The following is an 18,315-nucleotide window of genomic DNA, read 5'->3' on the forward strand; positions in this document are numbered from 1 at the left end:
CCAGAATTAATTATTAAAAGAGGCACTGAAAGATTTAATTACCCCTAAACCCCAACTTTATTAGACTATTTCATGAGGTCATGACTTCCATTTCTGTCACATGCAAAGTCAATAGCCACTTCTGCTTTGTAGTTTCTAGCCACCAAACATCATCAGCATTCCTCCTCCTGACTTTACTCAAAAGTCTGCTGTAGGGATCTTAGGTCTGTACATGGCATCTGATAGGAATTCTGACCCTGTCTATGACCTCTACACTGAGGGTGATTTATCTTCCTAATGCAGAGGAACACTAATATGATGCATTCTTTGGTAAGTTTATGGTTTCTGAGCTTATGGACTTGGAAATATAAGAAAAATTATTTGTGATAGTCAAAACATGTACAGTGGGATATAGAGAATACAATCTCTATTCAATGACATCATGTATTACAGCAGACTCCTACCTAGAAAGGTGTGTGTTTAAAAATAACTCCACAGCAGTGGTTTTAAAAATTTTGATAGTGAATTTTAGTTATGATTTATGCAATAAAGAATGCTTCTCTGAAAATAGAGGAAAGTGTCATTCATAACAAAATTCAGTTACTAACACTTTTTTCATTTTACTTTTCAAGGTTTCTAGGGAGGGTAGGTAGATATGTAGAGGCAAAGGAAGGCATTGTCATCCCCAGTCAGTCCTGTGAAGTGATAATCCTTCAAGACACTTTGCATGCTGATTTTAAAAAAGCACATAAACTTACAGGGCACAGATTAGTCTTAAATTGTTATGAACAAAACATTTCTTAGCTTAAAGAGATCAAAAATATATTTATGATAGACTCATAGAATGGTTTGGGTTGAAAGGGACCTTAAAAACCATCTCATTCCACCCCCCTCTGCCATTTGCAAGGATAACTTTCACTATCCCAGGTTGCTCCAGGCCCAACCTGGCCTTGAACACTTCCAGGAACTGAGCGGTCAGAGCTTCTCTGAGCAACCTGTTGCAGTACCTCAGAACCCTCACAGTAAAGAATGTCTTCCTAATATCTAATCAAAACCTACCCTCTGCCAGTTTAAAGCCATTACCTTGGTTCCACAACAAGCCCTTGTCAAAAGTGATGTTAGTTTCTCAAGACTCTTTTTTTTTTAATATCACTGTTGTCATTGAGGTTAGATAATCAACATTTTGCTCCTTCAAGTTAGTAGAAATCTCAGTCCCTATTCAGGACCCTTTTCCTAAGGAGCCGGAGCCTTGACATGACTACATCCCAGTCTGCATAGGCACCTTCCAGGTGACGTGTCACTTCTGAACCTGATGATGGGTAGCTTTGGCGACCATGAAGCACACGCCAGTTATCAAATGTCAGTATGTCTCCTATAAAGAGATTGCACAAAAGTCAGTATTTGGAATGTTATAGTTAGCATATATAACCTTCAAAAAATACACAGGTAGATTCATATGAACAGTTAGGGAGCAATAATTTTCAGGAGCCCAGATAGACATACATAGCAACAACACTTTCTCAACCAGAGAGGCCAGTTCCCTTTGACATTTCTTTCATTTTTTGTATAATGAGGAGTTTAAAAGCAGAGTGGTAGAGGAGTCCATACTGAGAAAAATTAAGCCTTGAGGAGAAAGACAACTACAGTAAATCCATAGAGGTGAAATAAATGAAAAGTGTGAAAGCCACTAGGATACTTTTTATTTCATCAGTTGAGTACTATTTCTACTATACACATATATACTATCCCTGTTAAGAGAATTTAATGAGAACAAAGTCAAGACATTGAAAGTTAGGAAATAACATAATTAATGCTAGAACACCAATTTAATTTTTCTCCCTTGTGTGCTACCATTATGGTAAATCTTGAATTAAATAAACTCAGTCTTTCTTATCTTCTCCCCATTCCCTCTACCACCATTTCAATGCATTAATCAACAAAATGGATGCCACTAATGTAATATAAGGCACTTTGTTTTTCCATTAATGCGATCTTACACATTATTTTATTGTGAGTTTCCAATGGAGAGATATCAATTTCCTCACAGACATTTTAGACACAAATACTGAAGTATATGAGGCAGTCAGATACACCAATGAATTTACTTTTTAAATATCTCTTGAGAGTTTAATATCTTTATTTTAATACTGGGGAATAAAAGAACAGAGATTAAGGCCACACATGATATCACACATAGTATTTCCCATCTTGGTGCTATTGGTGCATCAATTTCCAATATGGCATGTGGCATAAAATGCTAGTTTGGATTTAGTATAAAGATACATTAAACTGATCTATAGGTAGACTATTCCCCCTGCCATTTTTTCTTCTTTATAGTGTAACAACAGCAAAATAAATCTATGAGATGAATATAAGAATGCATAATATTTATGAAATAAAATAGACAATAGAAAGACTCAAAGTTCCTCCCAGTACTAGTGCTAGCAGTGTTCAAATATTTTGACTGTCAGAAAAACATGTGAAAAATTGTTGTGAGGAGAAGCAACTTACTGACCTGGTTTCAGCATGAAAGTAAACTTGTGTTCTGCACTGTTTAATAAATCATTAAATTCCTTTAGAGCTGCATAAAATGGCCTCACTTTTTCAGCTGGTATATCAAACACTGTGTCTCTTGTTGCATTATTATAATTGATGCGAATTTCTTGGCCTTTGGAATCTGTACTGTGAAACAAAGGAAAAGGAAAAAAAAAGGAAAGGAAAAAAGAAAAATGTATGTATTCTATTGTAACTGAAACAGTTCAAAATTATTAAACAATTACTGAATTCTGCTGGAATATCAGTATGTTTCTATAGCAAAATTCAGATTGATATTAGATTGGATTTTTCTAATTGAGCTTAACTAGGAAAAGGGATAATCAGGAGAAAGTGTAGACACTCAATTTGGTAAAAAAATCTATATTATGCACTCCTTAATTGTAAAGTTCTTTTTAATAAATCATAAACTCTTAAAATCACAAAATACTATGATTATTTGCATTTCATCTTTTGATAGTATATAATTCATAATCAAAATGTTTCAAATTATGACCTCTTCTTGGCATGATATATATGTACACTGATTGGCATTTAGTAACAGATGTGGCCGTTGCTAACTCGTGCCTGTGCCTAGGAGTTACTGTAACTATCACCATTCTTGTTTGTGTGTGGCAAAACCAAGTAAGTGCTACAATTCACAGAACAAGCCACACATTCCCCAATAAAAATGACTAAAGATCCCAAACAAACAAACAAACAAAAAAACCCACTGAAACCTCAGACCAAGTTAAACCAGTCTTTTTCCACAAGGTGGCAGGAGCAGATCTCCTCCAACCAGCATGTACTCTACCAGATGACAGGGATTTTCTTTTTACGCGTTGAAACTACTCACTCTATAATCCTTTGTTTACCATGCACAGCAAAATCACAGTAATCCACCCCAACATCAACATAGTCTACAGCAGTAGAAGACAGGATCTGATATGACTCAGGATTTTGTTTCTTCAGCTTGTTGCATACATAAAATCCATCTACAACTTCACTTTCACCTCCTGCAGCTGTTTGTTTTATACAATGAAGAAATTGAACCTGGAATGAATTAACAGTTCTTTTTAAAAAATAATTAGCTTGCATATTTAACAGTTTATTAGTATCAGTTCTCTCACATCTGTGGTTCTTCTAGTTGTTTGGGGTTTCTTTCCCCAGTGACAGACTGAGTTCTCATTTACTTCAGCTTCACGACACTGCCACCAGTATCACAAAGGCAGAAAATTAAAATATCATGTTCATAAATCTATCCCATCTGGGATATCTTCTAATGCTTGCAACCTGTGAGTCAGTGACAAGTAGGTCTTGCTTCTCTTCTTTGAGTCTCTCTTTTGGCAGTCACATAATTTTAAATGCATTTCATATCTCAACAAAGTATATTAGCTTTGTCCTGCAGAAACAAAACCTGGCGTGAATTATCCACTCATAGAAGTGAAGAAGTGGCTATGAGAGAAGGCCTGTCTCTGTGACAAAGTATCATTAAGACAGGTTCATTTCACTTCAGAATTAATTTGCCAAGGTGTGAGATAGAGCAAAAAGCCTAAGCTGGGGTCTAGGTTGTACTGGTCTAAATCTGAGCTGTTGACACAAGAAGTAAAACTCCCTGAGGATTTAGACATCCCACAAACTGTAATTACTCATCCTGTGAATGACACAAAATACACTTGTCATATCAAATGTTGTTACCTTTGTCACTTGGCCCTTCCATGATGGTGAATTATTTCTGAGATGACTAGGAGAATAAAATAACCAAACCAAACAAAAGAAACCTACAACAACAACAACCAAAACAAACAAGCGAACAAACAAAACCACAAAAAACCCAACCAACCCAAAAACCCCACAAAGCCCACCCCTAAAAAACAAACAAACCCACCAAAAATTCTGAACCGAAACAAAACAAACAAAAAACCACAAAACCAAAAAACCCTAAACAACAACAAAAACCCTAACAAAAAACAAAACAAAACAAAACAAAAAGAAACAAACAAAAAAAAAAACCACAACGAAAAAACCCAAAAAACCTGCTCCCCAAACACAAGAAGTTCAAACAAATAAACAACAAAACCAAAAAGCCAAACAACTCATCTACCCAAAACTCAACTCAAACCAAAACCACCTCAGGATGGAAAAGAGGATTGGAACAGGGTTTGTTTTCCTTACCAGTTGGTTCTGCAGATCTTGATGATGGTAATAAAGGGGGAAACTGAAGCTTTGGGCAGGGCAAAGGGCCCACTGAAGGGAGCACAAGGCAACAAATTCTTTTTTTTTGTGGCCACAGCTGGACTTGTTCAAGGTAAGCACAGCTTGGCCCAGCCAAGGAGGGCTGCAGTAATGCAATTTATGTTATGGTCCTAGTAAATCCTAAGGGGATTTTACCTAAATGGGACAATTCTGAAATTAATCATCATCCTTTAAGAACATGTCTAAATATTTGTCATAAATCACAGAATCACAGAAACACAGAATCACTAAGTTGGGAGAGACCTTCAAGATCATCAGGTGCAACCCATCCCCTAACACCTCAACTAAACCATGGCACTGAGTGCCACATCCAGTCTTTTTTTAAACACATCCAGGTATGGTGACTCCACCACCTCCCTGGGCAGAAAATTCCAGTATTTTATCACTCTTTCAGTAAAAACTTTTTTCTAATATCCAACCTATATTTCCCTTGGTGCAGCTTGAGACCGTGTCCTCTCATTCTGTCAGTTGCTGCCTGAAGAAAAAGACCAACCCCCACCTGACCACAGCCACCTTTCAGGTAGCTGTAGAGAGTGATAAAGTCACCCCTGAGTCTCCTTTTCTCCAGTCTAAACAACCCCATCTCCCTCAGTTGTTCCTCACGGGTTTTGTGCTCCAAGTGTCTCACCAGCTTCATTGCCTCCTCAGGATGTGCTCAAGCATCTCAATGTCCTTCCTAAACTGAGGGGCCCAGAACTGGACACAGTACTCGAGGTGTGGCCTCACCAGTGCCAAATACAGGGGGACAATGACCTCCCTGCTCCTGCTGGTCATGCCATTCCTGATCCAGGCCAGGATGCCATTGGCCTTCTTGGCCACCTGGGCACGCTGCTGGCTCATGTCCAGCTTGCTGTCCATCAGTGCTCCTAGGTCCCTTTCTGCCTGGCCACTGTCCAGCCACACCATCCCCAGAGTATAACATTGCAGAGGGTTATTGTGGCATGTATACAACTTAAGAATTCAAATATTGTGTAATAACTAGATATATAAAGAAAATGGGACATTCAGGACAATGTCCAAAAACATTTTGATGTACTTTAATAGTTTTATTTCCTACAAGCATATTTGAATGAAAAAGGTTACGCTCTTTTTCTAATATTTCATAGCAGAGTGTGAGCTTTAGCACAGACAGGACAGTGAGCTAATTCACACCTGCACTCTATTAATGAAGCCCTATTCCATTCTTGCTCCACATCAACAAACAGCATATAAATGATAAAAAGATATTCTCATTGTCAACTATTTGGTACTTCCCTATGGTCAAATCACATTGGCTTTTTGTTTAAATACAGAAACAACAGAAGGGAAAGTTTTATAGTACAAACTTCTCAGGATTATCTGTGTTCCTTTGTACCTGTTCATACTACTTTCCAGTTCTCTGGAATTATGTGAATTATGTAGATTACACTTTGAAACGACAAGGACTGGGTGAAAACATATTTTCTATGGTTGTCCAGTTTTATAGAAAGACCCTCTTTTTTTGTCTGTTAGGAAAGGGCAAATAAGCGTCTATCTTATACCAATTCACAGAAAACAGAATATACCATCTTAATAGTATTTCTTTCTCTGTTCCCGCCCTGAGCTGAAGAGATGAGTCCTAAAATGTCACAACCTGACTACAGCATTTAGACACCTAACTTTTGTGAAATAATGAGAACAGTGTTCAAGGCATATAGAGGACCCTAAAGTTTTCTCTTATGGAAATATTTTCAATACTTTGTGACTTTAATTTTAAAATTATGGGATACATGGGAGATGTGCTAAATTTACATCATGCTGTAAAAATTGCATACCCATGTGTATATAGATTATCATATGCAGATTAATATATCGGTATTTTTTACATTGCTCTTTTCAGACAAAATTCAGAACCACTGATAACTAACCATATTTGACACTATAGGAATGTTTCCCTTTGCCCTTTTGTGGGGTGAAAAAGTCAGTAAATTCAACTTACCCCAGGTGGATGCTGCAGAACAGGATAATCAGTATGAAAACAGAGTCTCCCAGTTGTATAAGCTATATTGTTAGCATCTGCTTTGTCTTGCACTTGCCAAGTTGGTCTTTATAATGAAAAGAAAAAGAGAAAACGTTAGAACATCAAGGTAATTTCATCTTTGTACATGAAAATATTGTAACATTACAATGAAATAAGGATTTAGCAGTGTCCCTCCACCCCAACAGATTATTTCAGCCATTCTAGATAAACTTCAGTATGTCAAGGGACATCTGGCACCAGGGTAGTACCTAGAAGAGCAACAGCTTTCCAGGGGTGGTACTTTGCTGAAAGCAAAAGCCAGCTGAAGACACTAACCAAGACGCTTCTGCCGTCAGAAATCATCTTAGAACTGATGCTTCAGAAATAAGCAAGTAGGAGCTGGCTCATTTCTTTTTAGCAACTTTCCATTTTCCCTCTGCCACATAGAGCACCTTATCAATGAATATAAAAATTGTAAAAATTTGTAACTTTCCCTGGAAGTTATTTTTAATGTTATTTTTAATATTTATTTTATTGTAATCTTAGAAAATATACAGTATCCTTTACAGGGGAATCTTTCCTGTAAGTTGAAGACTTGCTCCTGGAGAAAAATGTCTTGATGAAAGACTTTGAAATGTCTTCCCTTTCTATGACACCCTTTTTGAGAACTAGCTGTTTATTTTATTACATAGTTTCCGTCTTTGAATTTGACACAATTCAGTAAAAAAACCTTTCTGACAACTGCAGTGAAAAAAGTAAGCCACAGCTATATGACAAAGACATATACCTTATGTTGCTGCACAGACAAAATGTGTTTGAGGGACACAACATGTAGGAGAATTTGAGACCAAGAATCACAGATTTTGTTTACACAAAGTTCACATGATTGAAAACAGTCCTCAGCAGATGCATGTTGTAGATCCAGATGTTTGTCTGGAAAAGTATAATTTACCATACTGAGTCCATATAATTGCATGCACATAAGTGACTGAAAAGAAGTTATGAAACTCATTTTCCCTTGTGGAATATTATAGACCAAGTATGTTCCAGATGGTGTGAGTTAGCTTTAATATTAACTTCTTAATAACAGTTTAAAAAGAAAATAGGCTGAAGAACACACAGATTAAATTATTTATATACAGTATAAAAATACTTTTGTTATAGGAGTTGCATTTAGTGTAGGAATTATTCAAAACGCTAAAATTAGATTTCGGCAACTGCCAGAGGGAAAACCCCCTTGAATATTTGCAAACATGTTTTATTGTCTAGGAGAAATAGTTTCTATTATTTGGTATGGCACATATTCATCAGTATATTACTTGAGTAACAGCACATATTCATCATCACATGACCTCAGTACTCAAGCATGATAATTTCAAACACACTTCCACAGTTTGACAGCCAAAAAATAGCCCCTTTATATAATTCCTGTAATTAGTGTTGAAGGCAGCTAGATTTGCTCCATTTTTAATAGGCTATGGCATCACTTGATGGTTTTAAAACAATTTAACACATTTTAATTTTCTCATTTATATTAAATATATAAAATTTATGAAGTGAAACACTTGATAGAGTCATCATAAGCTTTTGTAAAAGCAGTCATTGCTTTTGTGCTATCAGGATTTGTAAGGGAAGGAAGCTGCTTCGCACTAGCTTTCCTTCCACAGAGAGCTTTGGTCAAAGCCCAAGTTACTGACTTGAAGTCAAAGATGCTAATAGGGAGCTAAGCACTGAATATGGAAAAATCAACCTTACTTTGTCTAGGTCTCAACTGAGCTGAAGCATCAACTTGGCCAAGTTGGGTGCACAGGTAGAAAGGGTATGTCGGAGGACTCTTGGACCTTAAGGAGAGCAAAGTGGGCTGGAATGGTTTATGGTTTAATAATTAGAATCAGATTTAGAAGCCCATTGTTCAGGCTTTTTAATAGAGTAGGAAGATTGGCACCAAGAAGGTGTAGCAATTTTTTGGCGTTAGATAGCAACATGGGTTCAGTCTTCATCAGTTGAAAACCAGGCTGTTATATCCTTAGTCCTGTGAAAGTACAGGACTAGGAACTGAAGCCGCATTTGAATCATTTGGTCTTATACTTCATTAAAAGTCTGTGTCTCAAACGTATGAGATCTGGGACACATGTCCTTCTTCTGCCACTGAAGATCTCCAGGTGATACTGATGGATTGGCTATTTTCATGAGAGTGCTGGAGCCCCAAAGGAAGGTCACCACACCATGCACTGGACAAGGCTTCAGAACAGAAGAGGAACGAAAGGTCTAGGGCATGAGAAGTTGGAAAAGCAAATTGTGGTATGACTGGAGACTTCATTTATGCAGTTGGATCTCCATAATGGAAAGAAAAAGGTTAATTTAAAAACGTGGAAACTTGATGTTGTTATATGGCTGATAAAGAGAATGTTTCTTTTTACAGTAATGGCATTTTAAGGGAGGTCACCCCAAGCAGACATCCAGACAAGAAGAAAGGTTTTTTTTTTTCATGTGTTAGAATTATATTCATTGCTGTTACATTTCAGTTTAAAATTCAGGGTTAATGTTTATTTGGTAAGTTTTCCAATTCCAAGTTTATCCTCTTATTTATCACATTTTGTAGGCCATGTATTTGGCTTACAGTGAAATAGTAGGGAAATTTCCCAAAGTCATTACTTTATTACATTTGTAAAAGCTACCCTAGAACTGTATGTCAGTAAGAAATGAACTTCTGTTTCAGAGGTGAAAATTATTATACGTGTTAGCTACAAATAAGCTTCTTAGATGGAGGTCACTGATTCAGCTTAGCAAGATGTGAGTTGCTATCATCATTTGTCTGCTCATTTTGTAGGCACTTGCAGAGGTAGAGTTTCAGTTTGCCAGTTCTTGGCATCATTTGAAAAGGATACAAGTGCCTGCTTGTGCTCCTTCAAGCTGAACTCCACTTGTTGAGATTGGCTATAGCTTTCCAGAGTATACACTGTTGAAAGCAGGGAAATGGGTAGTCAACCCATCTTCTTGATGATGTGGGCCACGATACCATCATCTTAAGTCTTACCTATATCCATTACTCAAAATCAAACTAAGTAAAAGTTTCAGAACAGATAACTTCCTCTGTTCAGAACAGGATGGATTAGGGATTTTTGGTTTTGTTTCACGGTATAGATGAGCAAGTCTATCTCACTGTTACCTGTATTCGAAAACACTTGCTTTCTGGCACTTTTCCTTCTCTCATCAGTTAATATTATTGCTGCTCTTCTTTACATCCCTACCTGTGACAGCAAAGCAACTCTTTTGTACAGTATATAAACTTGATGCCAATTTTTCTAATATATAGATAAAAGATCATACACCTTGTTTTAATGTATTAATCCACAAAATAGATACAGCAAGCTTTGATGAAGAACATTAGAGGTGATTACAACACTGGCAAAACAAAGATATTATAGAACAAACTCACCCATAAAATGTGAGACGTAGGAACCCAATCCGATGGCCAAGTCTAATCAATTCTCCCTGCCTTGTAGCAGCTCCTGTCAGTAGAACAATTCCTACTTTCTTTAGCATGCACAACCATTTGTACGCACTTTCATCATTGGACATGATTTCTTCAAAAGGTATTTTGGGAAGTTGAAGGTCTGAGCCCCAGTACTGGCGTTCTGAAAGGGAAGAAATAGAGAAACAAATTCTTAGCTGTTTTAGCATCAAAACTCAGGACACAGTCAAAGCAAGAAGTTAGTGGGATTTCTATGTATTTGTGGTTTCTATGTATTTGTGAATATTCCTCAATCCTGAAAGTCATCTCGAATGGGGTCCCTGAGTTTGCACAGATGACAAGCAAACTCATGAAGAAATTCATCAAGACACTGCAATATTGAAATTTTAGGGCAGAAGTTGAATAAAAGGACAGTTTGAAAGCAATATTTTTTGTTAACAGTGCATCAGAAATGTATGTATTAATTTTTCTGTCTGTACTGGTAAGCCTCAAGAGTGAAAATTTGAAAATGTGATTGCTTTGAAAGTTTCTTGTCAAGGGTGAAAGATCATGGAGCACCCTGAGACATCCCTCATAGGTCAACCCACAGGGTTACTTGACTTCAAACTCATCACTTGGGACCATGATGGTGCTACCTGGGTTCAACCAATTAGCCTGCAGGGTTATTTGAGGTCAATTGAGAGTTTGGACAATGGTGGGGTCTTCTGAAGTCAACCACTTAGCCTATGGGGTCACTTGAGGTCAAACTCGTTGGTCAGGACTGTGTTGGGGTTACCTGAGCTCCACTAATTAGCCTGTGGGGGTTACTTGAGGTCAAATTCATGGCTTGGGACCATGCCAGTCCATGCCGAGCTCTGTGAAGAAGCTTCTCAAAACCCAAGGCCAGCTGTTTCAGTTTCCCTTGCCTGTGCCTGTCACTGTAAAGGTGAGCGCAACATACACATAGACACACTACATTTCAGAAGGCCAAATCCATTTATTACAAAAGCATGCTCTCTACACAGTTTACACGTTCTTCACTGGTTACAAGAAATCAACATAACAATCATTGGTGGAAAATTATCCACCTCTATTTTTCCCAGGACCTTTCTAAAAATACTTTCCCTAGCTGCAGGGTTTCTTCCCTGGTTATCTTCTTTTCTCCCTCTTCTCTTCTTGGTCTCCATGCCAACCGCCTTGGTCAGAGAATACTTTTCAAACCAAACCTCATTCATTAACCCTTTCTAACCCACAGAGCAGTTGTGGGTCCTACTATATACACCCAAGAAACACTTTTCATGATCATTCATTTTCTGCCTCTCTGCTCTGCAGAGACCCCACCTGGAGTACTGCATCCAGCTCTGGGGTCTCCAACACATGGAGGACATTGACCTGTTGGAGTGCAGCAGGGCATGTCCCCTGCCCTTAAGAGCTTGTCAGCTGGCGCAACAACTCTCACATAAATTTGCGAACTGGTGAAGTAACTCCATCAGGACAGCTTGTTTTGAGTTAATGAGTTATTTTGGCACCATGGGATTACCATTCCCAGGTGACAATAAACATCTTGCTGTGGAAGCAGATATGGAAAGATAGTTGGAATTTCTGACTGACAGACACCCTAATTTACAAACTATAAAAGCTACATCATACATTCACAATGTAGAAGTCTTCTGCATATTCCCTGGAAATGTATGGGGTCTTCTTCCCAAAGTTTGGGATGCCTGCTTTGTGGTTATTCTCTTGAGGGTTGAGTGAAAGGACTCTGTGTACGCCATTGACAATTCAGTGGTAAGTTACATTGACTCTTAATCTATCTTATTTCTTTGTTAGATATAATACAGGCACCTTTATGTTGTGCACTGTTTTACTAGCCCTTCAGGATTAAGATGAGTGCTCTGAGGGACGATATAGGTCAGGGGATGTCTGACCATGAAAGAGATGTATTTGGACTTATGACTAAGCTGCTCCAGCAGCATGGCAAATCTTTGCCTTCCCATAACTTAAAAATCTTTTTAAAATGGGCATCTGTTAAGTTACTGTTAAGTTACTGGGAGACACAGTCTTTACAATAGGTCTGTGGGACAAGATGGGAGTTAAACTGTGGGATTTGGCAATGAAGGGATTCCCAGCAAAGCAGCTGCAGAAATACTTCCTTCTTGGCGGGTCATTTTTTCAATCCCGATAGACCAAAAAAAATCCCATGCTAAAGATAAAGTGGATTACCTCTCCTCCCTCCACAGCAAAGCCTCAACACACTTTAAAATCTAAAGAAACAGCCTACCCCTTGCTGCAGCCCAGGGGCCCCCCTCATGAATGAAAGGGAAAGAGGTCTGCTGCAATCTGTAGAGGTATTTGCAGCTGGCTACTCCCCAGAGGACAGTGAGGAAGACAAGCAAGAGGACCCCCTTGACCCTGGTTTATCGACCCTGACAAAGAGCCAAACTTTTATCCCTCAACCCACAGGACCACTGGGTTTGCTTAAAACAACAGCCACTAAGGGAGGGGGAATTGGACATTGCTGGAAGAATTATGGCTCCTGTAATACACTCAGGAACACAAAAGTGAACAACGGCCCGATGGGAGTCATTGTCCTTTTCAGTGATCAAAGAGTTCTGGTGAACAGTCACGGAGCATGGAATTGGCTCTCCGTACTTTGCAAGCTTGCTAGATTCTGTTTTTGCTGCCCATATAATGACACTGCATGTTTTAAGATGGTTGGCTCAGCTATTGTTAACTCCTACCCAATACGCCTTAAGGGAAAAGGAGTGGGAAAATGACTGCAGAATGTGCTTATATCTTTCAGGGGTCATCCTAATCAAAACCTAACAAACCTTACAGCTAGACAACTTATGGGAATGGGGTCATGTATAAATCCTGCTGCCCAAGCCCGAGACTGCCCAAGAGAGGCTCTTGAGGGGGCCTGAGAAGCAGCTCGGCTGGCATTCCTGATGCACAGAAATTACAAAAGGCTTTCACATCCATCACTCAAGTAGCAAGAGAGCCACATATGCAGTTAAGCAAGTGCTCGAGAGTCAAATTGATAACCCACACATTTGAGAAATTTTGCTTTTAAAACTTGCTATTGAGAATACAAACACAGATTCTACTTAAGTCCTTAACAAACCAAAATCTGACCTCGATTGAAATGATTGACGCGTGTAACTGCATTGGGACAATAGAACACTAATATGAAGCCATGGCTGTGGCCTTTGCAGCCATCAAAACTCCCTCTGGGATTCTGGGAGTTTGTTTTAACTGTAGCAAACCTGGCCACCTTAAAAAAGACTACTTAGTTCCAAAAGGAGATAAACCTAAACCTTCTGCTTTGTGTGCACAGTGCTGTAAAGGTTGCCGTTTCGCCAAGCACTGTCGCTCTAGGTAGGATTCTGAAGGCTGCCCGATCCAGGGAAACTGGAATCGCAGTGCAGGCCAGAGCTGTGCTCAGACACAAATGCCTCAGCCGTCACCACAGATGATACCTTCGCACATGCCATCTTTGCAGATACTGCCCTCGCAGATGTCCAACTAAGGGTTCCACAAGTCTTTGCCCAGCAAGTACAGGCAGCACTGGACTGGACCTGGTAACCTCAGACACAGTAACTTTACTTGATTCTTTTATTCATTTGCTGCCTACAGGAATTTTTGGACCACTGGAGCCTGGAAAAAGTGCTCTACTAATAGGGAGATCTGCAATGTCCTTTTCAGGCTTTTGGTTATTCCAGAAATTATAGACTCAGACTTTGTTGGGGAAATTAAAATTATAGCTTGGACTCCTTTTCCACCCTATACTGTCTCTCAGGGAGCCCATATTGCACATTTGATTCCCTTTTCAAATGATCCAACACTTACTGCAGGAGAACACGAAGAGGGGGTGGGAGGATCTAGTTCTATGGGGACCTCACAAATATTACGGGTACAAACAATTTCTAAGAAACGTCCCACTTGCAAATGCATCCTGTCATTACAGGGACAAGAGATAACACTCACTAGTATTGTAGATACCAGAGTAGATGTGACTGTTATCTCTCAGGCCAAATGGTCCCCCACTTGGAACTTTACAGAGGCACCCCAAGCCCTCACTTGGATCAGGGGGAGCAGTCACAGCTACCAAAGTCACCATCTCCTTCAAGGAATAGGACCAGGAGGTCACATAGTTTCTGTAAAGCCGTTTGTAACAGAAGCCAAAGCCATCTGAAAACCTAAACCACACGCCATGCCCTACTGCAGAAGGGTCATCCCATATCAGGTGAAACTTCTAGCAAGAACAATAGGCATTGGGAATTTGAACAAGAGGACACTAGAGTCCATGTACTCTTGGAAGCCTGGGACTCCAGCAGCTGCAGTTCAATTCCAGGTACATGTATTTACTTTCCAAAGTGAAGGAAAATCGATTGGTGTATTCCTTGAAATTCTACTTCTTGTTTAAGAAAGATTAGGAAAATATTTATTAGCAAGTCAGGATGCAAAAAAAGAAACTTAAAATGTTCTGTTAGTTTTCACATGGTTATTTACCTACCCTGTTTTTCAAAGGATATTCTCGGCAGTTCACACAACATACTTAAGGCTATTTTAATTTCTTAACTTACAATAGAGAAAAGGGAAAACATATTTTATTTTTTTCACCATCTTTCAAGTGTGTGAAAATATGTATAAGTTAAATACAGTGGAGTAGTAAGCAACTGACCATGGAGTGGTATCAAAAAGGATTTTAACAAGGTGAAATTATAACTTTTCTCAAGGTCTGTACTTATTTTATTTTGTTAACATGTTACAAAATTCAACAGCTTGTCAGTCATACTACTGCTTCTTTGAAGCACGGGTCGACTATAAAAGATGAGCATGTGTTGTTTTGCAGCATACCAGTCTGGGACTGTCTTGGATTTTGGCATAACAAACCTGTTAACCCTTACAGCTGATCTGTGGAACAAAAACCAATTTCATCCTCCACCCAGCCAGACCTTCAGCACTGGTGACTGTCATCTGGCCTCACATCCAAAAAGCTATGGAGCCAAAGGGACACAAAAGCTAAATTCAAAATGTGTCTCATATCACTTAACTTGAAGATAAATAATTTTTCTGGAAATTTAGTCTTTGCCAGACTCTGAAATGTGTTAGGGAATAATACTACAGCATTGTCTGCTGACTGAATGGTACTGTACAATGTGGAAATTGGAAAGTGTCAAGGACACTGAAGTCTACACTGATACTCCCAAAACAGCTACTGAAACTGAAGAGGTGGTTTTTTTTTAATGTGTCTTGGGCTACAATACAGGATGTGATAAAAGGTATCTATTCTATCACCATCTGTTGAGGGTGGGGGCAGTGATCCTTATCTCCATGGGAGATATTCTGCTATTGAGCCATCAATTGAAACCAGGCAGGGCATTGTTCTTTATCTTTTCACAACCCATCCTTCCTTCAGCGAGTCATTTTCTGCTAATGGCCATTGAGTCCCACTGTGGGACTGATAAAATTACTGCATCCCATTGGAAGTTGCTCCAACCAGGGGGAAGAGCCCAACATTTCTTACCAGGATAAAACAGAGGTTTTGGGACACTAAGGTAGCCCCTTTCTCCCCTGGACTCCAGAGGGAAATGGGATTCCTCCACATCACCACTGGACCTCCGGAAGGAAACTGCACCTTCTACAAGACCCCTGCTTCAACTGAATCACATCTGTCACTGCAAGAGGATGCAGTCATCATTTAATGGGACTGCTACCAACACCCTGCCTGACTGGGTGTCAGGTTGTACTCTGTCAGGATTAGGGGTTTGTTTCTTTGTAGTACTGTATTTCTATTTTAATTTCCCTAGTAAAGAACTGTTATTCCTAATTACCATATCTTTGCCTGAGAGCCGTTTGATTTCAAAATTATAATAATTTGGAGGGAGGGGGTTTACATTCTCCATTTCAAAGAGAAGTTCCTGCCTTTTTCAGCAGACACCTGTCCTCCAAACTAGGACATTATGTTTCACCATTCTGCATTTTAAAAACACCAACAAACAAACAAAAATAATCTCCAAACTCCAACAAAACAAAGAAAGCTACAGAGTAAATATGGTTCAATCCTGCCTTGCAAGGCCATAAACTCTTTTCCTCAAAGTTTCCCTTTTCTCATATAAATTCCCTTCCAGAAACAAGTGCATCCAGCATCCTTAACAATTTAGGTCTGTCTGTCTTTTTAAAGGTGCAAGTTGGTCCACGAATGCATATAAATCCTACCTAACATTTCAGAGAAGAAAGGCTCCAAGTTTCCATCCCTTCAGTGACATGTTGATGCAGTCAAGAGCTTAGTCTTTGAGCTACTGCAGGAGTAACCTTTCCCCCTCGACATTTGCAAATGTACTCTGCAGCAACACTGTGGTAAACACACTAGAAGTTGAAACCTTGCATATAGTGGTATTATGAATGTGACCACACCATTTAATACTAAATATCCCAAAGAAAATGATTAATTTTAGCACAGAATTTCCTGCAGACTTTTCAATCTTTATGCTTTACATATTAATAATTTAGGGTTTTTATTTTCAGAGAGCTCTTAGAGCTTTAAATTTAAATATACTAGAGCCAATTTTGATTCTTCTAGTAGATGCAGTAGTTCTGGGGTCTAATATCTAACATCTATGTCTACATACACATGAAGTGCTTTTAAACAATTCATATTTATACAAAAAACAGTGAAGGAATTCTCCTGACTGGTCCCAGAGACCATCACAGCCAGGTGAGCACAACAGTAATAGGTGAGAGACAAGTCATAGGTCTGCACTAAAAGAAGCAGCATTTATACCTTGGAACTAGATTGGACAACAAATATGTTGTCTGATATTTACAGTTTGACAGATTACCAGGACCATAATTATTTTGAAAAGAGGCAGGAAAGCACAACTCAGAGAATGGAAAAAAATCTTGTAGTATAAAGATAGTAACATTCTTCCATTTAAAAGTATTTTTTAAAAAGACAGTCTGAAAGCCTGAGAAAACTGTTTGCCTCCCATGGGATGTTATTCTTACATATACCAAACAACAGGAACTTTCTACCCATTTTTATTCACAAAATCTCTTCAGCCTGAAAAGTCTATCAAGGAGGTATACTGAACTGAAACACTAATCTTAGAAAAATTAAGATTTTAGTTAAACTTAAATAATTGATTGATCGTCTGTCATCTCATGTTTGCTCAGGTGTGCTTACAATGGGAAAAGATGAAACTGGTAAGCAGACCTGAAGAAGCATGAACAACCGCAACCAGAAACTCATTCTTTGAAAAACTGGAATATCCCCAGAAATCATTCGTATTGTCATTAATAGAAAAAGGTCGAAAGTTTAAGGCGAGGAAGACTCGCCTTACTTCCTCCTTTTAGGACCCCTCCCCACAAAAACGACCCCAGACTTAATTCAAGAAGCCAACCACGCATGCTTAATAGCCATTCAAGCTAATTACCATAGGAAGCAGGGGATGGGAGGGGCTGGTATTATGAATATGTATTTATTTAAACCTTTTGTCAATAAATAGACTCTGTGACCATCTGTAATTTCGCAGTGCGTATTAGGGGGCTACCCCACGCTGCTGCCCAGCGCTGAATAAACATACCCTTTCTAACTTTAAATTGTTAGAGAGTTTTTTGTCCGTCAGTGTTGAGTATCGGTACTAGACCAATACTTATATTTTAGTAAATCAGAACTGCACAGGTGCTAAATGTCTGATGCTCACCCCGCACCCTGCTAGTTCATTAGAAGGGAAAGCCTGAGACATCAGCATGAACTAGGGTAAAAGATACAAAAGATACAAAAACTTTTTTCTCTGGGGGTTCTGTGGTTTATTTTTTCATCGTGTCCAGGAGGCAAAAAAGGAAGATTCCCAAGGACAGGGGTCTTTTCTAGGGTCAGGAAGAGGCGGGGGGAGTTTGGCATTCTGCTAATAGGGGATAGGGTCAGACCATAGGTATTACAGGGGTCACAGGAGTCAAGGGATGTACCGTTCTTAATGCATCTTGGACAGTGGATTACAACACAAAGGGGCCGGTACTCTTTGGAAATATTTCCTGGTGGTAACTGATCCCACTCAACCTTTTCATTGTTTTACTATGTCATCATAGAACAATTTCTTCCCACTGCTAA

The 18,315-nt window shown here is 39.0% G+C and overlaps 1 protein-coding gene across 9 annotated transcripts in view; it reads right to left on the reverse strand.

The window, feature by feature from the left end:
• Positions 1-992: 992 nt before the first annotated feature.
• The window catches only part of BBOX1 (gamma-butyrobetaine hydroxylase 1), a 51,124-nt gene continuing 33,801 nt past the window's right edge, over positions 993-18,315 (reverse strand). For all 9 annotated transcript variants that reach the window (XM_033062061.1, XM_033062058.1, XM_033062059.1 and 6 more), the window contains 5 exons: positions 10,185-10,383; positions 6,725-6,830; positions 3,368-3,564; positions 2,495-2,661; positions 993-1,351 (listed from right to left, as the gene is read on the reverse strand). In XM_033062061.1, coding sequence (XP_032917952.1) covers positions 1,188-1,351; positions 2,495-2,661; positions 3,368-3,564; positions 6,725-6,830; positions 10,185-10,383 — 833 coding nt within the window. In that variant the 3' untranslated portion in view covers positions 993-1,187. The remainder of the gene's footprint in view (positions 1,352-2,494; positions 2,662-3,367; positions 3,565-6,724; positions 6,831-10,184; positions 10,384-18,315) is intronic.

The sequence above is a fragment of the Catharus ustulatus genome, chromosome 6 (assembly GCF_009819885.2).
Source record: "Catharus ustulatus isolate bCatUst1 chromosome 6, bCatUst1.pri.v2, whole genome shotgun sequence".
NCBI classification, from domain to species: Eukaryota; Metazoa; Chordata; class Aves; order Passeriformes; family Turdidae; genus Catharus; species Catharus ustulatus.